The 23,764-nt window shown below is 39.3% G+C and overlaps 2 protein-coding genes across 8 annotated transcripts; one reads left to right on the forward strand and one right to left on the reverse strand.

The window, feature by feature from the left end:
- Nucleotides 1-314: 314 nt before the first annotated feature.
- On the forward strand, nucleotides 315-18,127 carry tnip1 (TNFAIP3 interacting protein 1). Of its 6 annotated transcripts, none has more exons than XM_036003953.1 (18): nucleotides 315-454; nucleotides 5,069-5,251; nucleotides 5,890-6,033; nucleotides 6,191-6,276; nucleotides 6,491-6,550; nucleotides 7,310-7,519; nucleotides 8,981-9,075; nucleotides 9,546-9,717; nucleotides 9,934-10,026; nucleotides 10,157-10,222; nucleotides 11,761-11,892; nucleotides 14,223-14,351; nucleotides 14,446-14,580; nucleotides 14,685-14,810; nucleotides 14,952-15,035; nucleotides 15,515-15,736; nucleotides 15,991-16,075; nucleotides 16,436-18,127. In XM_036003953.1, exons 2-18 carry the CDS (start codon nucleotides 5,104-5,106, stop codon nucleotides 16,528-16,530), a joined length of 2,082 nt encoding a protein of 693 aa, XP_035859846.1. In that variant the 5' UTR covers nucleotides 315-454; nucleotides 5,069-5,103; the 3' UTR covers nucleotides 16,531-18,127. The 6 variants fall into 6 exon arrangements, with proteins under 6 accessions (XP_035859846.1, XP_031175564.2, XP_031175565.2 ...); XM_031319704.2 differs by lacking the exon at nucleotides 315-454 and adding an exon at nucleotides 3,724-3,872; XM_031319705.2 differs by lacking the exon at nucleotides 315-454 and adding an exon at nucleotides 3,724-3,872 and having other exon boundaries at nucleotides 15,605-15,736.
- A 170-nt stretch (nucleotides 18,128-18,297) lies between these two features.
- Nucleotides 18,298-22,922, reverse strand: gpx3 (glutathione peroxidase 3). 2 transcript variants are annotated; one of them, XM_031319710.2, is made up of 5 exons: nucleotides 22,696-22,922; nucleotides 20,670-20,817; nucleotides 20,458-20,575; nucleotides 19,778-19,877; nucleotides 18,298-18,836 (listed from the first exon to the last, which is right to left on the reverse strand). In XM_031319710.2, exons 1-5 carry the CDS (start codon nucleotides 22,768-22,770, stop codon nucleotides 18,618-18,620), a joined length of 660 nt encoding a protein of 219 aa, XP_031175570.1. In that variant the 5' UTR covers nucleotides 22,771-22,922; the 3' UTR covers nucleotides 18,298-18,617. The 2 variants fall into 2 exon arrangements, with proteins under 2 accessions (XP_031175570.1, XP_031175571.1); XM_031319711.2 differs by having other exon boundaries at nucleotides 20,670-20,814; nucleotides 22,696-22,829.
- Between the last annotated feature and the right edge of the window lie 842 nt (nucleotides 22,923-23,764).

Below are 23,764 nucleotides of genomic sequence, written 5' to 3' on the forward strand. Positions count from 1 at the left end.
CAGCTTGCACAGCAGGTAGATTGAAATTTACATATTTCAAAGCTGTTACGTCCTCTAAGAGAGTTTTGGTTTGTTGCTTTGGCCTTGGACTTTTTTTTTATCTAGTCTCCAAGATTATAGTGGCATCATGATGTGATATGTTTGTGGCCTTGTTCTTTCATTCAGTTTTGTTGACATGCATTAATGAATGTATGCAGCGTGGCGTACGTGCAGCAAGCACCTGTACAAAGAGTCATTAAATGCATTCAGTTTTTGTGTGTGTGTGTGTGTGTGTTACTGAATAAAGGCGGGCCACACAGTTGGACAAACACCAGGTTGTGTTCAAGCTTTTAGCTACAGCATCAGGCCATTTTACTGGGTTATGGGAATTCCCCAAGTCTCACTGAAATTGCTTCCCCCCCATTCACCAGTTTCCTTAAAAAGTGCCTCTCTCTGACACAAGCTGAATGTGTGGGTGAGTTGTTGTTTATTTGTTTTAACATTTTAGGTGCAGTAACGGAGCATATTAGATATATAATCATTTGTTGTCATTTGTCATCATTGTTTATTCAGGGCAGGTTGAATAACTTTATGTTGTCACTGAAATAAGTGGTGTTGTTCTGTGTTAGAACATTACATGGGAGTAAAACGTTATATAATGAAAAGATTGATTTCTGCCCTATATGCCAGAAAAAAAATGCCATAAGCTATATTTGTATGGTATTTTCTGTCTTAGAGGGTACTGTATTGCTTGCCTAAGCAAATACTCTGTGGTAAATGGAAAATGAATTACAACATAAATATGGACATGTTGCTAAATCCATGTTAAGAATAAAATAAAAAATGTAGCTTAAAAATAATAATGATAATGAATACATTTTATTTTTATTTATACATAAGCCTGAGAGAAATGTATTTGGCAATCTGTCACACTGTTTTTTTTGTTAAAGTCTAGAGTTACTGTAAAATAAAAAGTGATATGAAGTCCCTGTTAGAGTTAACATTGAGGCATATCTAAATGTTGTCCACATTTTTGGCATAGTGATAGAGACTCTTCAGCGAAGATGTCCCTGGTTCAAGGCCTCGAGAGGACAGCGTTAGTCACTAGTCAGCTAACAAAAGGACATTTTGTATTAAGCAGCACAGAGCTAATGACTATCAGCTGCTGATTTCTGCTGTAAGGAGATGGGAGACTGGACTGTCCTTGTGTCTCAGCAGGGTGGGGTGCATACTCTGTACTTGTGACACTGTGGACTTCAATCTGATGATTACCCCTTCTCACATGTCATCTGTGCACTCTTCTGTCTTTGTGCAATAAAGAAAATGCTTTAAAATAGTTTGGAAAAAGTAAATGGGAGGAGGAAACAAAGTCTGTTACCCAGGAGGACTAAATGATATGGGACATTGATTTCCTATATCCTCTGGCTTTTGTTTTTGTGCTGGCAGGCCTGTTTATTATTTCAGCAGCCTGAGATTGGAACATTGTGCATCTATAAACAAGGATAAGGTGTTTGGTTTGGTGGCATGCCGTGTGAACTGAATGTTTTGTTTTTTCCTGTTGCAAGCTGAAAACTCTTTTGGGAACACAAGATCACATGTTAGCAGTGTTGTCACTGCTGTTCTACATACTATATGGTCTAAAATGTTATTGTCGGTCGTTTTAGTTGTTGTATGTGGTTTTAATTGCAAGCAGGGGAATCTTCAATTGAATCTAAAGCAGTTTAAGCTGCATTGCTATTTATGAAAAGGAATTCATAAATGTTATTAAAGCACACACATTACAGCGTACACACATTACAGGCTGTCGACCCACTTTCTTGTATTCTCACTAATTCACTTATACTCTTTCTTTACAATTTTAGTGAGTACAGTAGTAGTATATTACATCCTATTTTAAATGATTAGCTGTGGAAGCTATTTAATTTAATTATATAAGCTATTTCTCTATCACAGGAGTTTTAACATTAGCTGTACCTCAGTATTAGTACTTTTTTGCCCTACAGAAAGTAATAAGGGTGGGCAAATAAAGAGAAAAACAAGGGTGTGATTCAGATTAGTTTAGATTTATTCATCATAAATCATGTCATGTTTAGTGTAACATAATTTGGAAACTGGGTGTTTCCTGTCAACACAGTATTCTTCCCGATAAGACCTTCAAGGCTGATGCTTTGAAATCCTTATGGAGGGTGTTTGTCCTAATTGTCTTTGTGGACACGTAGCAGTATGTTTTTACTTGTGTTTCATATAAGACTTTTTGGTAGTTAAATTAATTAATTAGACCCATTAGAGAGCTTTAAAAACATGCACTACTGAGTTTGGATTATTAAGTACCCTAGTATGGATTAGTCTAATTGTGTGCAGTAATTAGATTAATTGCATCAGAAATAGTTTGTGCATTCAGTTAACTGAGAATAATGATCTTCGTAAATATGACCGCAGATTACCTGTTTGTTTATTCCCACAAGATGTCACTATTGCTCTAAATCATTCATGTTTGGTCAGTCAGGAGCCTGAAACTAAGTTCTGACAACTGTGGCACTGTGGCACAGGGCCCCTCAACAAACTTGTTCTAACCTGAGACTAACCTGTGACTGACAAAAAATATTACATTTGACTTCAAGACCAGGAAAACATGACATTTGAACTTAATTGTGTTTTTTGGGGGCATTTTAGGCCTTTATTTGTATATGACAGCTGAAGACATGAAAGGGGAGAGAGAGAGGGGGTATGAGATGCAGCAAAGGGCGGAGTTGAACCCACGGCTGCGGCATCGAGGAGTAAACCTCTATTTATGTGCACCTGCTCTACCAGGTGAGCTACCCAGGCGCCCATTGTGGTTTATTTTAAAGTAACCAAAATCCCATGTAATATTAACGTATCACAGTCAAAGCTGAAATGATTAGTTAATTAATCAATTAGTCGATTGACAGAAAACTAATAAGTAACTATTTTGATAATGGATTAATTGTTTAGCATCATTTTTTAATCCTTAAATATGAATATTTAGTGTATTGCTGTGTATAGTGTATTATTGTTTTGATAGTAATCGGAGTGCCTTTAGGTTTCAGACTTTTTTGGACAAAGCAATCAGTTTAAAAACGTCAATTTTAGCTTCATGGCCATTTTTTTTTTTTTTTTTTACTATTTTTGTTTTATATGTAGGCCTATGTTATAGACTGAACAATTAATTGATCAAGAAATGATCGTCAGATTAATCAATAATGAAAATAATAATGTGTTGCCCAAATCACAATATGGACATTACTGTATAAATCTCACAGCATCTTTCATACCAAATATTTCTTGTGTGGATTTAAACTAAGTGTAACTTGAAGTAGGCCTCCTAGTTCAGAGGAAATGTGTGATGCAATCACAGAAACCCCCACCAGCCCCTTCTCTAAATTTATCAATGAAGAAAAAAGTTATTCTGTGAAAATGGTCGGGTTTGTCCCTGCGCCATGGGGGTGTAGGGGTGAGTTTCCAGAAGTAAAACGAAGAATAAGAAGTTGTTTTATTAAAATCATTACGACTCAAGAGAAACATCAGGCTTGTTTTGATGATCAGTTTTTCTCACGCTCGTGCCATATGAACCATTCTTGCTATATATGAATAGTCATTTACATATTTAAAAGTCCATTCTGTGTTATTCTAGTAAAATCTCTACCGTGAAATATGATTATGTGAAGCATTTTGCTCCATTGTTTACATTACGGTCAGTGGTTCCTGTTGGTGCCCCGCTGACAGAGAACTGTGCCCTGATTGGTCCGCCGGGCTGTCAATCAATCGCTGTTTACATCAAACGAGGTGGAAATTCCCGGGTTACAGCATAGACCAGTAGACCACTTCCGCAATAGATGTCTGGGCAGAGAGACGAGGCCACTGCGAGCTGAAAGGTATCCAGACAAAAGACACCTCTTTGTTCTTTTGTTTGTCATTAAACTCCGCTTTCCGACTGACTTACTGCATCGATAAAAGTATCTGTAGTGGGTAAAAAAAAGAAGAGCTAGCGGCTTCCTGTCCCGCACTGTCATCTAGTGTTAGCTAGCCGAGAGCTAACGAAGATGTTGCTAGCAATTTGCATGACAACAGCGAAAACTAATATTAGCCTTCTTCAGCCAATCAAGGTAGCTATCATTTGCTAGATTGTGCTGTATTTCACTCTCGTCTATTGTATATATGTTTGTTAGCGGAGTTTACGTAACATTTAGTATATTTTTCTCTGCTTTTGTCCTTTTTACTCTCGGATATGAAGATTGTAGTTATCATATTTAGCTATTACTAACATTAGCACATTCTTGCCATAATGTTTCACTCTGGCAGGGTTAGATCTAACGTCACGGGTGTATTGTTGCTGCTTTTGTCCTCTCTGCTGTCGGTTGGTCTTTTGTCTCTTCACCAGGCTTCCCCGATAGTTTATTCGTCCTGCTATAACGTTAAATTATAAACTGACACAAGGGCAGCAAAGGTTTTTTTTTTTCTAGCTGGGTAACTAACAGTAACGTTACGTTACATACAGTAGCATGTCTGAGTGGGTGGTATTTATTTAATCTGCGATCAAAAGTAAAGGGTACATCATTTGTTATGGTGTAATTTGTTATTGGTGGTTGTAATATTGCTACACCATAAATTGTGGTTTAAGGGGATTTTTTACTGTAACGTTAGGACTATGAGAACCAAGAGGTAACTTAATGTTTAGATTATGTTCTCTCCTACTGTAACGTTACAGCTTATGTTTCTGTTCAACTGGTTCCTTCCTCAGCATAAACAATTGGGTGTCGACATTTGCTGTTTGCTCTCATGCTGTACCTACTATACTTTCAAATTGCCTCTATAAGCAGTACATGTTTAACTTAGGATTCAAATGTGATTTGTTTTCAGTGCTAAAGTTGCTTCTCTTATTACAAAGGGTGGAGGACCACAAGTCCTCAGTCCTCTAAATTTAAAGGTGTTACTATCAGCACTTTTTTCCCACTTTCTTTGTCAGCTACCCTTGCATTTAAAAAAAAATCTGTTATCTTCCGCTGAGTAGTTTCTGGCGCTTTGTTTTTAATTAAGCTCAAAATAACAGTTTTTCCTCTTCTTTCCACAGTTCAGAGGACCATGTCTAGGAAGTGAGCAACGGCAATGGAAGGGAAAGGCCCGTATCGCATCTATGATCCAGGTGGGAGTGAGGTCAGGGCCAGGGAGGAGGCCGGAGGGGGAAGCAGCTATCGACAGCTACTGGAGGAGAACAGCATACTGCGGGAGCGAATGAAGGGACTTAAGAGTTTAGGTAGGTTCCTAAAGCTGTGGATGGAGGGCTGCTCGGGGAGCTGTCCATGGGCAGCCCCCTAGCTCTGACATCTCTTCATTTAATGCATGTGTATAGAGTGAAATAATTGAATTTCCCCTCAGGGATCAATAAATTAGTATAATATAAAGTGTGTGTGTGTGTGTGTGTGTGATTCAATTTTTGACTATAACTTGTTAAGTATATAACAGAAACGGTGTCTAGCTTGCATTTTGTAGCAGCACTAAATTAATCGTGATTTGATTTTAACTTGATACACCCACAAAGACGCCTTCCATAACAGATTACATGACTGAATTTCCAGTCAAAATTTGCAAATGCAGGAGGGAAACTGTCGTGCCCCAAATGATGTGGAATGTAGTTCAACCTGATGATCTTCATTGGTAGTTTGTTGAAAAGCTTGCATGCGAGGTGAACGGCCTGATAGCTCCTTTTGTGACTCACCAAAGGAGTGCTATTGCACGTAATTTCTCACTATACTTCTACCATATCACATTTGATGACTGCTCATGCTGATAGATCTAGTCTTAGCTAGTGTTTGTTGAAAGAATTAAGTTAGATCAAGTGGAATTCAAATGAAGGGCTGCTGGACAGAGACAAGATCTCTCTGAAACTTGCAGGTGATTTGCTGGAAGAGTCTCAATCAGAGGCATCAAGGCTTCGGCAGCGAGTGGAGGAACTTGTGAGAGACAACGAGGCCCTTAAGTCCTCCAGCTTTGCCGCCAGTCTGTGTATGGGAGGGCACATTCATGCTGAAACACAAAGTAGGTCTCACATACTCGATGGTAATTGTGAATTAAACTTGTAGACATATTTTCATATTTGTGGATTATTACTCTGGACAGTGTTGCAATCAAACGGCATGCTGTTGTACTTTACTGAAACTTGCATTAACCTTGGTTTTGGTATGGCTTATTTCAGGTAGACCCTGTTTACACCCCACTGCAGAACAGAAGGAGGAGCAAACAAGCTGTTTAGGGAAGACCCTCCAGCCTGAGAAGCCCAATGTAAGTCATTTGTACTGCAAGTGAGAGCTTTTGGTACAGGCAGGAACAACTTTATGATGATTGCAGAATTATAAATAACATTAGATGCAGACATAAGAGACTGACACCTGGCAGCTCTCAAATGGAGGATATTTACTTTATTATTTATATACAAGTTAATTGATGCCATTACAGTCACTGTGTGTACTATAATGCTACTTTTTGGTCTTAACAGGAGGCGTCAGCAGAGTTTGAGGTTGTGAATGTAGATGGGAAGACTTCAGAAGCCTTGACTGTACGTACAAGACTTTTTGTGACGCAAATGATGAATAATATTCCAACTAGCACAGTAACTCAATTTTTTAAATTTTTTTTTTGTAGTTCCAAAGAATCTTTAATTTGACCAAACATTTTGATATGTTATCTGTTATGTTGAGATATCTCAATGCTCTTGATGCTGACTCCCAACAGGAATTATTTTTGCGTTATTCATTTAGGATAAATTCAACCTTGCCTTTTTTTTTTTTTTTATATATAGCCATTTCCTTAATATTAGGAACATATCCTTGGGGTGGTGACTCACAAACAAACTCAATACTGGTAGCTCCAGCCTGAGTCAGCCAGGGGAAAGTCCAGGATTATTACTGACTAGAAATACACTGTTGATTCATTCACACACTACATCCTAGAGGATGTGTTAATAGGACACTATGTCAGTATATTCGAAGCACACGTTGCCAAAACTGTTATTGACTAGCGTGTCGTATTGTAAAATTCTATAGCTTTACTTCGGCACAGTATCACACCTGAGCAGAATATCTTTGGTCAAAGTGTTACCACAGGCAACCATATTCTGTGAGATCTAAATTTAGATCCAACAGGATAAACTGGTTTGACTTTAGATAAATCAGCTGCTGCACTTCATAGAAATAGTATCACGATGACTCTTACAGCGGTTTTGATCTTTCAGTCTTGTGCTGGTTGAAATACTTCTCAACTGAGTTGGCTTGAGCGGGAGGACTGACTGACTGTTTACCTGTGTGGTTATCTCCAGGCCGCGTCGGTGGCAGCCGTAATCCCTGTCCTGCCTCAGGAGAACATCGAGCTAGCCAGCCAGCTGAAGAGACTAGAGAGCTCCTTCAGCATATTCGCAGAGGAGTCCAACCCAAACCAGCTGTTGGCTCACCTCGGTCGCATGGCTGTGGAGTTTCACCATCTTTCCTCTAAGGTCCAAAAGAATGAGCAGAGGACTTCCCTCCTACAGGTACACAGCACCACACGACGACGGTATGACAGAAATAAATGCATGCCAAAGCAACCGTCCCACTCCTTAGATTTAAGCTAGTTCTCCAACATGACTTTATAGGCACTTGAGAGTTGTTGTTTAATTAGCATTATACAGTGGGGAAATGTGTATACAGAATGATTTATCATGTTTAATTGAATTTCATAAAATGTAATGTATTAACTGCAAACCATTTACAGGCTGATTTACATGAAATGCTACACATTGACTTTAATGACATTATGGATTCATAGATATGATTATATGATCATTTTAAGGGCTACGTTTTATAGTAAAATGTACATAATCTCTGCAAACTGTAAAAGATGTGAGCTGTGTTTCAGGAAATGAGTCTTTTGGTGGTAGATTTTATTTGTAGCTAGAGGACAAAAGTATTTTTGTTTTTAATGTAATGACATATACAAAGTTATATTCTTTTCTGACAAATGTTATTTTCCCACTGCAAACGTAGTTTTGGTGTCTTACACAGTCCGTGTGGGCTTGGCATTTGCATAATCGACTACAACTACTACTACTGGCACACAACACAAGCTTTCTTTAGTTGAACAAATTGTCATTTTAACCGTAATAACTTAATTGCTATAGCACATTTCTAAACAATTTTACAAAGTGCTTTACAACATAAGCAGAGTAACAGTATGACATGAAAAAAAACACTGTCAATATCAATCTTGTTACATCGATGTTTGCATAAAGAGGAGATTGTGGATTCGTAGCCAGTACCAGTGGAAGTGCACTTGGAGCTTCTGAAACGCATTACGGCCTAATTTTAATATACAAAAAGTAAAGCAGTATTTGTAGGGATTTGGTCTATATAGAAAAGTCATGGTTTTCACTGAAATATAGCACCATATTAGGGCTGGACAATATATCGATATTATATTAATATCGTGATATGAGACTGGATATCGTTTTAGATTTTGGATATCGTGATATGACGCAAGTGTTATCTGTCCCTGGTTTTAATGGCTGGATTACAGTAAAGTGATGTCATTTTTTTTTTTTTATTTACCAGACTGTTCTAGCTTTTCTATTATTTGCCTTTACCCACTTAGTTATTATATACACATTGATGATGATGATTATTTATCAAAAATCTCATTCTGTAAATATTTTTTTGTAAGCACCAATTGTCAACCCTACAATATCGCCGCAGTATCGATATTGAGGTATTTGGTCAACAATATCGTGATATTAAACTTTTTCCATATCGCCCAGCTCTAGACAATATGTCTCAAAAAGAGTATCTTGTGCCTCAGAGGTGGGAGGTATTTCCTCACGAATCTGCTCATACACATGTACAGTATCCAACATAATTTCACTCAAGTAACTTTTGCGTTGTAGCATTGTGTTAAAGGTAATTGCTTCTGTGTGGGCATACAGATGTAAAATAAAAATCAAATTTTTTTGGTTTTATAGACTCTATGCGAGCAGCTCAGACAGGAGAACAATGAGCTTCGAAAGAAAATGGAAGAGGATCATCATATCAGGAATCGAGATTTGGAACAGCTGAGGTAATGTTTCCTTCTCTTTTACATTTGACTGGGCTTTGTTGCTTCTGCTGGAGCAGAAACGGTATTGTTAGTAAGGACAAAGAGAAAACATTGTGAGATCTGCTATATATGTATCTATCCTTCAGATAATACAAACGCCTCATTCTCATTTCTCTGGTCTATTTTATTTTTTAACTGTGGGACAATTTAGTTTCTCATGACCTTTTGAATGCAACTGGAATCAACCCACCATTAATGTTTTGGATGACAAAACCCTACACAACTTTGACTTTGTCCTGGATGTTGACCGGTGACAATGCTTTCACTTTTGATGGGGAATTATTCCACTGCTTTCTGTTGGCGTCATTGTGCCCAGCGGGTATCGTAGGTTCTTCCCAAATGACATCCTGAAGCTGTGTGAAAACTTCAACAAACTCTGGGAAGGGACATGGCTCACAAACACTATCATTTTCATTTTCTTGCCGATTCAGACAGGAGAATCAGAAACTTAAGGAGCTGGTCACGGGAGCAGCAGCAGCAGCAGCAGCAGCAGCATCGTCTGCAGCGCCATCTGACACCGAAGCTCCGGAGGCCAAAGAGGAGCCTGTGAAGGAGGAATCAGCCGCTGTAAGACCCAAGATGGAGGCCACCACACCGCAGAAGGTAGTTTAAATTCAATTACATGGTAAATATTTTTTTTTGTTATGTACAGACACACTTTACCTCCACATTAATACATATGTGACTCTATTTAGCAATGCAGGGTTCTTGTCAGTGAACTTGAGTGATTTTAAAAGTCCTCCGCTCATTAACTCGTACCATGTGGGATTAAAGTAATGGAGGAATGTTGTGGATTAGGAACGTGTTGTGTGCCCCCAGAGTGGAAAAGCTGCAGAGAAAACCCCAACTAAATCTTGTGATGTAGAGGTGTATGAGAAGAAAATCAAGCTTTTGGAGAAGCAGAGAAAGGATGTGAGTCTTTTTTTTTTTTTTTTTTTAAGCTCTTACTGCTCATCCTCTTTTGCCATAGGGGAAAGTCTGTGTGCATTTAGTTTCCTATATGTTCAGTGTCATTTGTTTCACTTTCTGTCGCTGCTTACAGGTACTGGAGGTGAACAAGCAGTGGGACATTCAGTGGAACTCCATGAAGTCACAGTTTGAACAGAAGGTACAGTAATGACTTTACAGCTGTTGTGAAGGATGTGTGAAGGATGTGGGAAGACATCAGTGTGTCCTCGACTGATATAGAGCTGCTGAAGGAGAACTAATACCTAATTTTCTCCAAATTCTTCTGAAAAACATTTTACATTTTTGTCATTTCAAAATCTCACCTCAAACATTTTGTTTATTTTTATGAAATCGCATCATTTGAATTGTTTAATTTTTAGGACCTTTGGCCTGCCACGGTTCTTATTAGATTCAAAGCAAATGTATTCAAAGCACAAAAAATAAATTGTACAGAAATCCATCTACATGAACAGTACAAAAAGTACATGGGAGTATTTATTCTGCGTTTTCCATGAAACTGTCCTCACACAATATAATTAATGTATGTCCTTAGAATGGACAGTTCTTTATCTGTTGCCATAGGTTGAAAATAGGGTTGCAACAGTAGGATAAGAAAATGTTGTGCTATACTGTACGGTATTACACAATTATTATTTTTATTGTCAGTTACAATGATCCTTAAAGGAATGAAAACAGAAGGGCTTTGTGGCATGCACTTTTTTATAATTAAAACTTGAAACCATTTTTTTGAAAGGAAGTATGTGTAAAAAGTCTGCCATTTGAAAATAAATGAAATATTTTTTTCCGTACCTGTAGATAAGCAAATGTACATGGTATGATAACTGTACATTTTCTTACCACGGTATACTGTGAAACCGGTGTACCGCTGCAACCCTAGTTAAAAAATAACTATTTAACACATTTTGCATTATGCCAGTGGAATAATATATAATTATCTTTCTTTTACCATTAATGTTTTTTTTGTTTTGTTTTTTTTTTTATAAAAGAAGTGAAATGACGATGGCAGGGATTTACTAATTCGGGAATATCTTTAAAGAACAGAGGACTCTGATGTTAGTGTGCATCAGTTGGCGGTGAAGCAGCTGCGTGTGTGTTTTCTATATGCTTGTCCAGTGGAAAGGTGCAATCTTGCAATAGCTCGCTATCTGAGCATACTTACCACAAGGCCTGTCACACCTCAGTAAGAATTCCCCTCACCTCTCTGGTACCCGCTGACTTCCTCCTGTGGTGCAGTCAGAGGGCAGCAGAGACACACATGTACACACTCTCACACTCGTACTCACACACCTCTGCGTGTGCACACTTGCAATCATGAACAGACCTACATTCACACTTTGTTGAGACGGGGACACCATGCAGCCTTGGGTTTAGACCACAGAACCCTAGATATATCCATTTGCGTCACTAGGTTTGTTCATATTTTACACAAAAACAGAACTGCGTGTGTTTGCAAATGTGTCCTTGTTGCTGTGGTTTAGTTTATAATTTCACAACACGCATATCTAAAGCCGTATCCTAACACATGTAACAGCTGATGTTTATCTTAACCAGAGATTGTTATCACTAAATCTTTTTTTTTTTTTTTTTTGGTTTGTTTATGAGAATTGTCTCTTAGAACTGTGGTTAGTGGACTCGGTGAATGCTGTCCTTAACTAAATGGTTTACGTTGTCCCTCAGATCACAGACCTCAGACAACGGCTGGCTGAGTCCCAGAAAACTGTGCTTGAGCTGGAGGCAGAGCGAGAGCAGAGGCAGCGCGACTATGACAAGAAGCTGCTGCTGGCCAAGTCCAAGATTGAAAATGTACAGGTGAGAGTGCAAGGACACAAAGCCCAGGTGAAATTGGTCTAACATTTTAAAAGTGACATATTACATAGCATTTTCAGGTTCATACTTGTATTTTGTGTTTTGTACTAGAACATGTTTACATGCTTTAATGTTCAAAAACACTTTATTTTTCTTATACTGCCCTTGGCTAGTGCTCCTGTATTCACCCTCTGTCTGAGACGCTCTGTTGGAGCGTCTGTCTCTTTGAGCCCCCCTCCTGAAAAAGCCCAGTCTGCTCTGATTGGTCAGCGGGTTTACGCATCTCTGAGACTACGTTTACACGTGGCCGGCTATTTTCATAAACGGACATTTCACCCTCTCCTTTTTCAAAAATAACATCATGCACACCTGTCAGTTTTCAGAAAAGTGTTCGTTTACACGAACCCGTGTATATATGCCGTCAAGAGCATGCCAAACCTGTAGGTGGCAGTGTAACGAGAAGCTCAAGCCCATGTTAGCTAATCAGAATCCCGAAAATAGCATAGACAGTATATAAACTGGACCAACAGATCCCATTGCTCTGGACGGAGACCAGTGAAGGGTATTAGAAGCACTTTTCCGGTGATGGCTGAGCGTTACTGCGCAGCCTCCAACTGAGCTTGAAGACGTAGATGTGACGTGAGCAACCTGTCTGAAAGTTGGAAGTCTTCTGGTAGCTGTGCCAAGAGAAATCTCAATCATTCCCAATCTTGCAGAGACGGAGAGCATAGGTATATGTAAGGAGATAACATAGGCACAGGCTAATTATTGCTAACTAAAATGCTAGTTAACATTAGTAATTAAACTTAAACAGCTAATGTGAGTCGAAACTGCCTGCGAGCTTCTCCTGTACTATACGGTAATTCCTCTATGCGACAGTAAGTTGTGTGGTTATGACATAATCTTTAGCCTATTTTTACAAAAACGTCTGCTACGGAGCCATAACGTGAGGTACAAGGTAATGGAGCCCTTTATACATTGTCGTGTTTCTTTAGAAATAAACAATGGACAAATAAAGTCTTTTAAACGCTTCAGATGTAAAGTTATTCGCTGTCAAAGTGGCGCCAAAATGAATGGCAGTCAATGGAATGCTAACGGGAGGTGATGGCTTGGTAGCATCAAAATGGCGTCATAGGAGGTTCATGTTTTGGGGAGAGGCTTAACCCCTTGGAAAATAGCAACAGCAGCAACAAATCACTTCTTTCTCTTTTAAACAAAGATGGAGCCAGGATCATCATTCATATGGACTGACCAGGCGGTAGAGCTCCTGTTAAATACTGTGACGTCGGCTGCCTAAACCTCCGTTTGTCTCAGTTTACATGTGAAAACGTTTTCTAAAATCTCCACTCTTGCCGGAGTTTTTAGAAAGAATCGTTTTCAGAGGCGAATTCTCCGTTTGCGTGTAAACGAAGGGAAATGTCTCAGTTTTTCTAAATAACCATGTACGTGTAAACGGGGTATGAGTCTCCTGGAATCTCCACTGTCTTTGCACTCGTTGCAGCTGGAGACTGACTGCAGCAGAGCATATAGCAGGACTTTGTACCATGAGAAATCACCAATAAAGGCTTCTAAACAAAATACTACACAATCTGACATGTACCAGCAGAAATGTTACCCGAAACTGGGGGGAAATTACCAACATTGGCCACCAAGATTACAGCTATCTGCCGTCAGCATGCAGCTACTTAATAGTTAGCAGTAGGCTAACGTTAGTTTGTAATGGAATGGAGCAGCACTTTCTACCATCAAAAAGTAATAAGGCTTCTGAACCAAATACTACCCAACCAGACATGTTTAGAAAGTAATGTGACCCGAAATTGGGGAGAATTTAACAACATTGGGAGCCAAGATTACAGGTTTCCTTGGCTTAGCATGCAGCTACTATAGTTAGCAGTGGGCAGTAATAGAATATAGCAGCACTATCTACAGTCAAAAAAAGAGGCTTCTGAACCAAATACTACATTATGGGAAATGTTTCCAGAGTAATGTGACGCGGAATTGGGGAGAATTTAACATTGGCAGCCAAGATTACATCTTTTACTGCCGTTAGCATGTAGCTACATGCAACAATGTTAACGCCACACTAGCTTTAAAAAAACCCAAAACACTCCAGTAGTTCCTGCCTGAAGCAGATGACCAATCATAGAAGGCCAACTAGGTATTGGCCACGTTTAACATGGAAATCTGACATTATAACCTAGATATGACCGAAAATACGGAAAGCATAATATGTCGCCTTTAAAACCCAGGACACAGAATCATGGGGGAAAAAGACAGCTTCAGGATACTTTTTATGAAAGGCGTTTTCAATGTTTTGGGTTTGTATATGTCAGGGGGAGAAGGAGTGCCTCAACTCTGAGACCACTGAGCTGAAGCAGAAGATTCGCTACCTGCAAGATCAGCTGCTGCCCCTCAGCAAACAGAGGGAGTACCAGGAGAAGGAGATCCAGCGCCTAAACAGAGTGAGTGTACTTCATCTCTCTCTCTCTCTCTCTTTCTGCAGCTCTTTCACCGCTACATTACCTTCTGTGTAATACTGGTTTTGTCTTACTTCAGGCTTTAGAGGAAGCCTTAAACCTGCACACCCCTTCATCCTCCCAACAACCACCTGGTCAGGGTAACTTTGCCGATGCAGCCAATAACCTGAAGAAACAGGAACTGCTCACTCAAATTGCTGTACTGAAGGAACAGGTCAGACAAGCAACAAAACATAATCACATACATGCATTCTGTATTCTATACATGCAATTATACAAATATTCCCTCAACTGCTTTTTAATTGTTTTGTACTTCAGGTAAAGATCTTTGAAGAGGACTTCAGAAAAGAGAGGAGTGACAGGGAGCGAATGAATGAGGAAAAAGAGGATTTGAGGCGGCAAGTTGAGAGACTCCAGGGTCAGATTACTAATTTGACCAATCAGGTAAGCTGTGTTTACAGCATACTCTCCTGTATATGTGGCATGATTATGCTTTAGTTTTTGTTTCTTGCACTGAATTGCAAATATAACTGAAGTGCTCTCTAATGTGGGATTTGTTTTTGTTATTGTGTGTTTGTTATTCAGCTTCATCAGGCACAGAACGAGTGTCAGAGAGAACGTACGGAAAGATGTAAACTGGAGAGACTGCAGATGCAGCATCACAAACAGGTACTGGCTGCAGCTCAGGTCTGAGCCTGGTAGCATTGCAGACATTTCTTAAATGAAATGGTGCCGTCAGCCTGCATAGGTGATACGGCCATTTTGGCCATGCTTTCAACTAATTGATTAGGGCCAAGGCATTGACTGAAAGTTGCTCTACAAGCCTTCGGGATGCATCTTGTAGTAGGATAAGTTATTGTAAATCTTGCAGACTAGCGCCCCCTAGTGATAGAATGCAGTCATATAGATGTTGACTGTAATGAGTTCATACTGAACAAATAATACTCAAGCACAAGAGCCTCACCCCGACTAGGTTGTTTGTCAGTGCATTCGGGATCAGCAGGTGGAACAGTCCCACTCCTCAGTGGGAGGCAGCTGCAGTAAGGTTGGTTAGCAGTGGCCCATGCCATGAAAGGGCCACTGCGCTCGCCGAGAGTAGCAGCCGTGCACTGATTGGGGATCACGTGTGTACTTGTGATCCCTCGTAGGGGCAGCAGCAGGAAAGACGTACCTCAGACCCCACGTCAGGCTCAGTGAACGGCCCGCTGAGCCCTCCCTACTGTGGTCCCTTTGTGCAGGTGGGACCGCAGGGCCTTGAGGGCTGGCCCATACACTTCCCTCCCCGGATGCCCAATGCAGCAGGCGCCGCAGCCGCCGCAGCCGCAGCCGCAGCACCACCCCCTGTACGAGACTTCCAGCCTGTTACCCCGGTAAGGGTCCTCTAAGGCCCCTCTGTCTCTGTCTCTGGAGTGACTCTGGTTCACTGAGGAAACAAGGCTACTTTCTCTCTTACCTCTACTCCCCTTAACAAGCAGTTGTAATTAGGTCTACCTGTAGCTCAACCTAGCCACGCTTACATTCAATAACCATTGTTAGGTTAAGGCAAAGACTTTGAGGGCTGCTGTTTGTGGTGAATTGGTGTATTTAGTGATTTCAACTAAGGTGGTGCTTTCTCTTTGGTCAGGGTTTTCCTTGGCAGTCGTCATTCCCGCAGCCGAGAGGGGCCAGAGCAGTAGGAGAGAGTTCAAGACCACCACCAGAGAATGCAGGTATGGTACAGCCAGCAAAGTACAACATTTTGTTCTTAATGTTTGTTATAAATAACATTTTTGTAAGGTTTCATTGCTAAAAATCCATCAAAAGACCAGAACCAACAGTGTGTTTGTAGTAGTAGTCCATCTCTCAATACTTTGAGTTCCCCGTCTGTGGCTACAAATTTAAATTTATAGATAAGAAAAATGTAGAATATTGCCATCATTATCCTTTCTTGCAAATCCTCATCGACTCATGAGATTACACCACAAAATGGTTAAATGTTTACTGTATTCATTTCACATGAAAGGTCGTGTGTAGCAGCAAAGTTTGTGACTGTGAAGATAATGCCGTCTTGTTTCTTTGTGCGTCTGCAGATCAGTCTGCGGCAGTGGCAGCGGCAGCAGCAGCTGCAGCAGCAGCAGGATTTGGAAAAAGGGACAGACAGAACATTGACCCTGGAAAGCACTAACGCATCACCGTACCCACCAAATGGAGTCTGAGTAGTAGCATGAAATCAGTTTGTTTTTGAGTTGACAAGGTGTGATTTGATCTATAATTTTCCTACTGAACTGTAGATATCCTATTGTAATGTTGTTTATACTTGCGTTTTATAAGGCTATTTGTGAAACACTTCGCTATTCTGAATATATGTACATGAAATATTATTTAGATTTTTTTTTTTTTTTTTTTATCAGGAACTGAAGTCATTTGTTAAATGGGTTGGAATAATTAACATTGTTCATTTTTTTTTTCTCCAGGAAATATACCTATGTGCTTGTATCTCTGCAAGTGTGTAACAACTATACACTTTGTTACTTGTAGGGTTACAGGAAGCCATTCCCCAATATGACTAAGACAACATATACTCATTCCAACAATGAATGAATATATAGTACATTGAACCTTAGAATTTACAATGTGAATGTTGATTGATTTATGAAGATTGCTTCCGTACCATCGATGTTATAGAAATGTCCCATACGTGTAACTGTTCAAAAGTGGTTGTTGGAAAAACAAAAAATTTGGGAAATGAATTTTGATGGTTTCATACCAAAAACATGATTGTGATTATTGATAATTTATTTATAACCTGCTGTTTTGATAGTTGCATTGACTAAGTGTAAATCATTGTCTTTAGTAATGCTGTTCTTTCTATGTTGTTAGTGTAATCCCAATATATTGGAGCTATTGACATTGTATGTTTGTATCAGACACAATATACAATGCACAGTACATACACAACCTTTTTTCCCCCATGATGATGGACCTAATCTCATTAAACACAACACTTCTACTTGACCACAATTGATTTGATGATTTGACCACTCATTCATACTCATCTTACTGCATCTTCTACTATTGCCCACAGTTTAGCCCCAACATAGAGTATCCAGAAGTTACAGCACCAAAACCTTTAGGCAGCAGCGATGAAAGGTATTCCTCTTCATACATTCCATGTTTACTTATTGAGTTGTAATCAGTGCAACTAGTACACCTAGTATGGCTCAAGCAACAGAAAGGGGAAGATTTGGAGGCCCTAGATCTAGTGTTGCAGCAGTACAGCCGCTCGTCAGAGGAAAACCTCTGCCAGGATATCTGGCTTTGCGCTATGTGCCACTTCAACAACCAGCAATCCATGCCGTGCCATGCAGTCCCGTGTACTGCTGTAACATTAAGTCAAGAGCCCGGATAACAGACATAGGATCCACACCTCAAGATGTGTGTTGCCATTTTAAAAAGGAAGATCCAATCTCAAATCAAGCCATTGTTTTAACTGAATACCCATTACATTTCCTTTAGTATAGTGTATGTCAAGTAGTCAGATGAAGGGCTTCAAAATGTGTGCAGATGAATTAGAAAAGGCTCCAGTTTATCAAACAGGTTACAGGGAACAAATTCCTGATGGGTGAGAGCTGAAACTAGAAGAATTGCACTTTGAAAGGTATGCTGTAATTACTGGCAGTTGTATTTTCTTGGTTTGTAGCCCTTTTTCTTTTTTGCTGTAGGCAAAAGCACATGTGAGACTTTTTGTATTTGACTGGCTTAATAAATCTATTCTAAATGTCTATAAGCATCTTACCCTGCTTATTCATGTTCAGTTTTTTTTTTCTATTTTTATTGCACAATAGAAATGTCGCGCCACAAATTTGCTACATCATGTTCACCTTTCCATGACGTGACACCCAGATTATATCCGTTTCTCGTTAAAAAAAAAGAAAGAAAAAAAGGTCAGGTCATCAGTGTGTTCTCTGATTTATTAGAAGTAAATAACATTTAAGCTGTAATGACTAACAGGTCCTGGGATGAGAAGATGACATGATGCTGTGAGATTTCAGGGTAGCCTGAATGCACTAAAGAGCTGTCCTGAACCCCAGACTCCGAAGAGGCACCACAGAGTTCCTGTTTTCAAGCCTCCTCTTCATTCAACATGCCATCTTCGTGTATCAGAATCTGTTAACATTTGCTCTTTTACATTCTACACTAGCTCTACTTATCCTGTGTATATCATTACAGGTACTTCATTAGATGGACAATACCATATGTTGAATCAGAGCTCTAATTAAACACCTCCTGTGTGTATAGTTGGAGCAGGTATTTGCGAATGTCAGCTTGGACCTCAGAAATGTTGACACTTGGATGCCACCTCATTGCTGGCTTTCCGTCTGGTCCCACCAGAAACTTTTCAAAGTTCCACTTGATGTCGCTGAGCTTCACAGGGTCCCAGAACATTCTGGTGGGGTTACCCAAGACGTCTCCAACTGGAGGGCAGGAGTTCTGCATGGCATAAAGCACAAGATTATAATGAAAAAGCAGCAAATTCTGTGCACTGTCAAGTGACCAACCACCTTACGGGTATGGGCCCAGAAATGACTTGGATTTGCAAATTACATCTATTTTGTTAAGTAAATTAATAATTTTCATGATGCTATAATAACTCCTTGCTCTTCATCCATTACAGGAAACCTAGTGGGGATGTTTTCCAGTGGATCATACATTAAAATCAAAGACCTATTCATATCTGTTAATAGCTAGTAGTAATGAGATTCTGAAGAGTTTGTGCAGAGCTGGAGTACTGTATAGCATTAGCAGTGGTGGAAGAAGTATTCAGATCTTTAGTAGAAAGTAAAGTAGTAATACCACAGTATAAAAATACTCTGTTACAAGTCCTGCAGTCAAAATTCTAAACAAGAAAAAGTACAAAAGTATAGACACCAAAATATACTTAAAGTACCAGAAGTAAAAGTACACATTATGCAGAATGGATCATTTCAAAAATAATATATATCATATTACTGGATTATAATTAGTGATGCTGAAGCTGGTAAAGGCAGGGTTCATTTCAACTACTTTATATACCGACAGGTAGCTTAATAATGTGACATCATAATTTATTAGTTTATATTTTGAATATGTAAAGTAACGAGTAACTAATGTTAAATAAATAAAAAAGTAAAAAGAGTAAAAAGTACAACATTGGCCTTCAAAATGGAGTAAAAGTATGAAATAACATAAAAAGGGAAATACTCAAGTAAAGTACCTCATAATTGTACTAAAGTACGGTACTTGAGTAAATGTACTTAGTTACATTCCACCTCTGAGCATTCGTAATACACAAATATATGCGGATATAAACTATAAACAGGCTACCTCCATTACAGTATACATTAAAGTTTTTATTCACACACACACACACACACACACAGACCATAACGTACCTTCAGGAAAGTGAAAACCTCTTGCTCGTCTTTTCCATTTACATCACCCTTCTCGAACAGCAGGAAGTTTGGAACAAATCCATTGCCCGGTCTAACATGCCTGGAATCCAGAAAGAGGGCAGCTTATCAGTAGATGAGCCTCTGAGCACTTTATGGCTTGGCAGCTGCCCTAGATTCACTACAAGCTGAGAAAACTCCACACAAGTCTATAGCAATGGCTTTGCTATGGATAGAAGAGTACTGATGGAACCTGAGACATACATTCTAAGCGTGTTAGAGAGGCCTCTAACAGAAACTGATCTTATTAACAAAGAATGTTTTACCTGATTAAATGAAGCTTTGCTGATTGACAGAGGATTTACAAATATTGCAAATTCCTCTCTACATCCAGCTTTGCAGGTTTTATGTTACAGAACATTACAATATATATACTGTCGTGTGAGAAGCTTGCGATTGAAATTTAGGGGATTCTCATGTTTTCACATTTTTACTTCTACAAGCTGAAAAACATTCCAGTATAAAAAGGCCTTTTAAGTTTCCAAAAAGCTGATATTTTCTTTTACCTAACTGAAATGATATATGGCTTTAACCTACTTGTTTTGTTATGTTTCTGGTGTTTTCATTCAGTGAGTTGTGGTTGATCTGATATTCATTTGCATTTAAAGAGAAACATTTCTCACTTTAAACCTGGCAGAATTTCACGGTTTGTCCCTGGTTCCTGTTTCCCAAATTGGTTGCAAGGGAAGCCAAGAATGGTGAGTCCAAGAGGTTTCATCTCCTCGTGTAGTGCATTCAGTTCTGATAATAAAAAGTTAAACGTATTCAGGTAGAGAAGCTTGTTTGTTTTTTTTATACTGCAAAACAAAATAATGTTAGTCGTGCCGTTTCTTACCCACATACTGGAAGGTGTATCCTCAGTAGGTGGCCACGTTGATGAAGAGGACACTCTTGCCCGTGTAGTCACTGAAGTTCACAGTGCGACTCTGGTTTAGAGTCTTTGCCTGGTATTTGTAAATGGTGCCATGTGTGGATTCACACCGCTGGAAGTACATACACAGGTCAACGCAGGTTATGTATTTGTTTTAATTGGCCAACAGCTAACACAATCATCCATCAGTATTTCTTCTGTGTAGAATTTTTGCTTATAAAAGATGCTTTCTGTATGTATGCATTTCTTGCATATGGACTGTGTAGAGTCTTTTACCAACTCCTACATTAGGCCAATGAGGTGGGACCAGGGAAGAACTTGCTTTGACGCGTGTTCTGCGTGCCAGTAATCGATGTCCGCAATCTGTCTGCATTTCGGTGCTGTGACCCATTTATTTTCCTGACGGCCTGCTCACCGAAGCACAAGCAATACAGTCGATTTCATTTCATTTCTGGTTTAGTTCCATTCATTTTCTTTTGCAAATCAAACAATGACATGCAATCCTGACACGGTAAAAAGCTGTCTGCTTTTCCCCCTAGCCACACACCTGTGTATCCCTGGCTGTGACCCATATGCCTTCCCAAAGGCAATGCTCCACCCAGTGCTCAAACATGAAAGTGCAGATTAATTAGCATAACCAACGTGGTATATAAACAAAACAAAGTTGTGTAATGGCTCCAACAGACTGGATGATATGTCCATTATTATTTGTCTTAGTTTATTATTCTCTACAATGCCCATTTTCTAGCCGATAGTAGGCCTTGACCTCTCTCACTTAATACAAATGTTTGATTATGGGTGGTGTGCTGTTGTAACATTTCAATCGCCTACTCCTTTTAATGATTTTTTTTCACCTGAGTCAATTTCATTGAACTTTTAAAACAATAATTTATAATATATAAAGTTAGATGCAGCCCTACATGTGTCCCAAATATATGTATATATCTTATATTGAAAACAAAATCATATTTGTAATGCACTGAAAAGATCAACCAGACAGTTCCACTGTTGACAGGTCTGTGTGACCTGTTGCAATGCAAACATCAGGGGCTTATTTACCAAATGGATCCCAACGCCACCAAAAAAAGACACATCAGTAACAGCTGCTACACTTTGACCTTCTTCCTCCTACTACCTTAGTTGTTATGTGGGCTAGGCTACTGACATCTGTCCAACTGCAAAACACAAGCCCAGTGTCAACAGAGCCACAGGACATTGCTATCAAAGAACCAGAGGCACATTAACACTAAAAATTAAATTTTAAATTTATTTATACCCATTGGGAAATAATGCCCTCTATATCTTGCAATAAACCATAACAAACATAATTGTATACAGTATAAGAGGTGGAAAAGAGAAGCTGGGACTGTCTGTAACATGGGTGTCCTTGTTCTGTTTGCTTTATATGTCATTTGTACAAACATGTAAACCACTGAGGCCAACATTTGCCATTATTTAAAACATTACTTGTATTTGATACACTTAAAAACAAGCTGCAGAAAACAGCTGTAATCACTCAATGTGGATTAACTAACTTTTTGTTGTGGCTGATTGTGCCATATGTTGCTGAGAGAATGCCTGGCAAGCCCAGATATAGTCACAATAATGTCAACACTACATGGAATATAAGAAATGACAGGTGCTGTTAAATACCAAGCGAAATAGGCTACTGTAGAAGTTGGATTGTGATTTAGTGTTTATTATATTGTTTTAACATTTAGGTCCTAAATCAAATTATGACACAAATTGTGTCACACAATACAGGTTACAGCTAGCCTACTTAGTCTACTTTGTAGGTCACACCATACATTTAAACAAAGAAATACTTTTTCCTGCTTCAGTTTAACACAGCGCAGGTGTGAACGGTGTATTATTAGAAAATAGGTGATGTCATCTGGAGTCAAGTTGTCACGTCTGTCTAGCCTATATCTATCTGGATTGATAAAAAGAAATTGCCGTGCGTGTCTGTGGATATCAGCAGGTAGCCTACCTGTGTTAACGTTGCTTCGGCGGTACAGGGTCGCAGCAGACCTAGCAACAGCAGCGGTAAGAAGTGTCGCATCATGCCCTCCTTCCCCGAGACTCGACTGCTCACTGTCCACTTCTCCCTCACGATAAATAACTGCTCTGGAAGGGGGCGAAGGTGGCGCACAGCTGGCTAAGATGACGCCCACTGCTGACGTAACGTGTACCATGCAAAAGGCCCAATAAATGCATCTAGTTTCTTTAACTGTCTATGGGTAGGCTAGGCGGAAAGTTAGGGTTAGTAGTAGTAGATAGATAACTCTTCTGGTTTCATAGCATTCACATGAGGAGGAGCCACTGTTTGAGAGCTCTCATGGGGCAATCGATATCTCTATTATTTAGTAGCCCAATGATTATTTAACTGAATGAAGTTCTCCCTTCCCATAATTAATTGAATCTGCCAAAAACAAAGCACACCTAATCAACTAGGTCTCTGTGTGTGAGCTGCCCATAAAAAGCATTCATATACACTACCGGTCAAAAGTTTGGGGTCACTTAGAAATTTCCATTCCACTCCATTACAGATAGAATACCAGCTGAGATCAGTTGCATTGTTTTTTTAATCAGGGCAGCAGTTTTCAGATTACATTATGGTCTTACATAATTGCAAAAGGGTTCTCCAATGTTTTCTCAGTTAGCCTTTTAAAATGATATCAGATTAGTAAACAGAATGTGCCTTTGGAACATTGGATGAATGGTTGGTGATAATGGGCAATGTAGATACTGCATTAAAGATCAGCCACTTCTTTCTACAACAGTAGAGAACCCTTTTGCAATTATGTAAGCACATGATGTAATCTGAAAACTGCTGCCCTGATTAAAAAAAAACAATGCAACTGATCTCAGTTGGTATTCTATCTGTAATGGAGTGGAATGGAAATTTCTAAGTGACCCCAAACTTTTGACCGGTAGTGTACAAAAAAATTAAAATTATATAAGATACAAATGAATAAAAGAGTCTATTGGAGAGGCAAGTTGAACTGAATCTTATAATGAATAGTATACAAGATTATAAGCATCAGCTTTTCTGAAAA

Source organism: Sander lucioperca, chromosome 1 (genome assembly GCF_008315115.2).
Source record: "Sander lucioperca isolate FBNREF2018 chromosome 1, SLUC_FBN_1.2, whole genome shotgun sequence".
NCBI lineage: Eukaryota > Metazoa > Chordata > Actinopteri > Perciformes > Percidae > Sander > Sander lucioperca.

Excerpts from the sequence above, each read along its gene's own strand:
- tnip1 (XM_036003953.1), top strand. The coding sequence starts at position 5,104 with ATGGAAGGGAAAGGCCCGTATCGCATCTATGATCCAGGTGGGAGTGAG. Across the intron at positions 9,718-9,933 it reads AGGCCACCACACCGCAGAAG|AGTGGAAAAGCTGCAGAGAA; the intron begins GTAGTTTAAATT and ends GTGTGCCCCCAG. Across the intron at positions 14,811-14,951 it reads TTACTAATTTGACCAATCAG|CTTCATCAGGCACAGAACGA; the intron begins GTAAGCTGTGTT and ends TTTGTTATTCAG.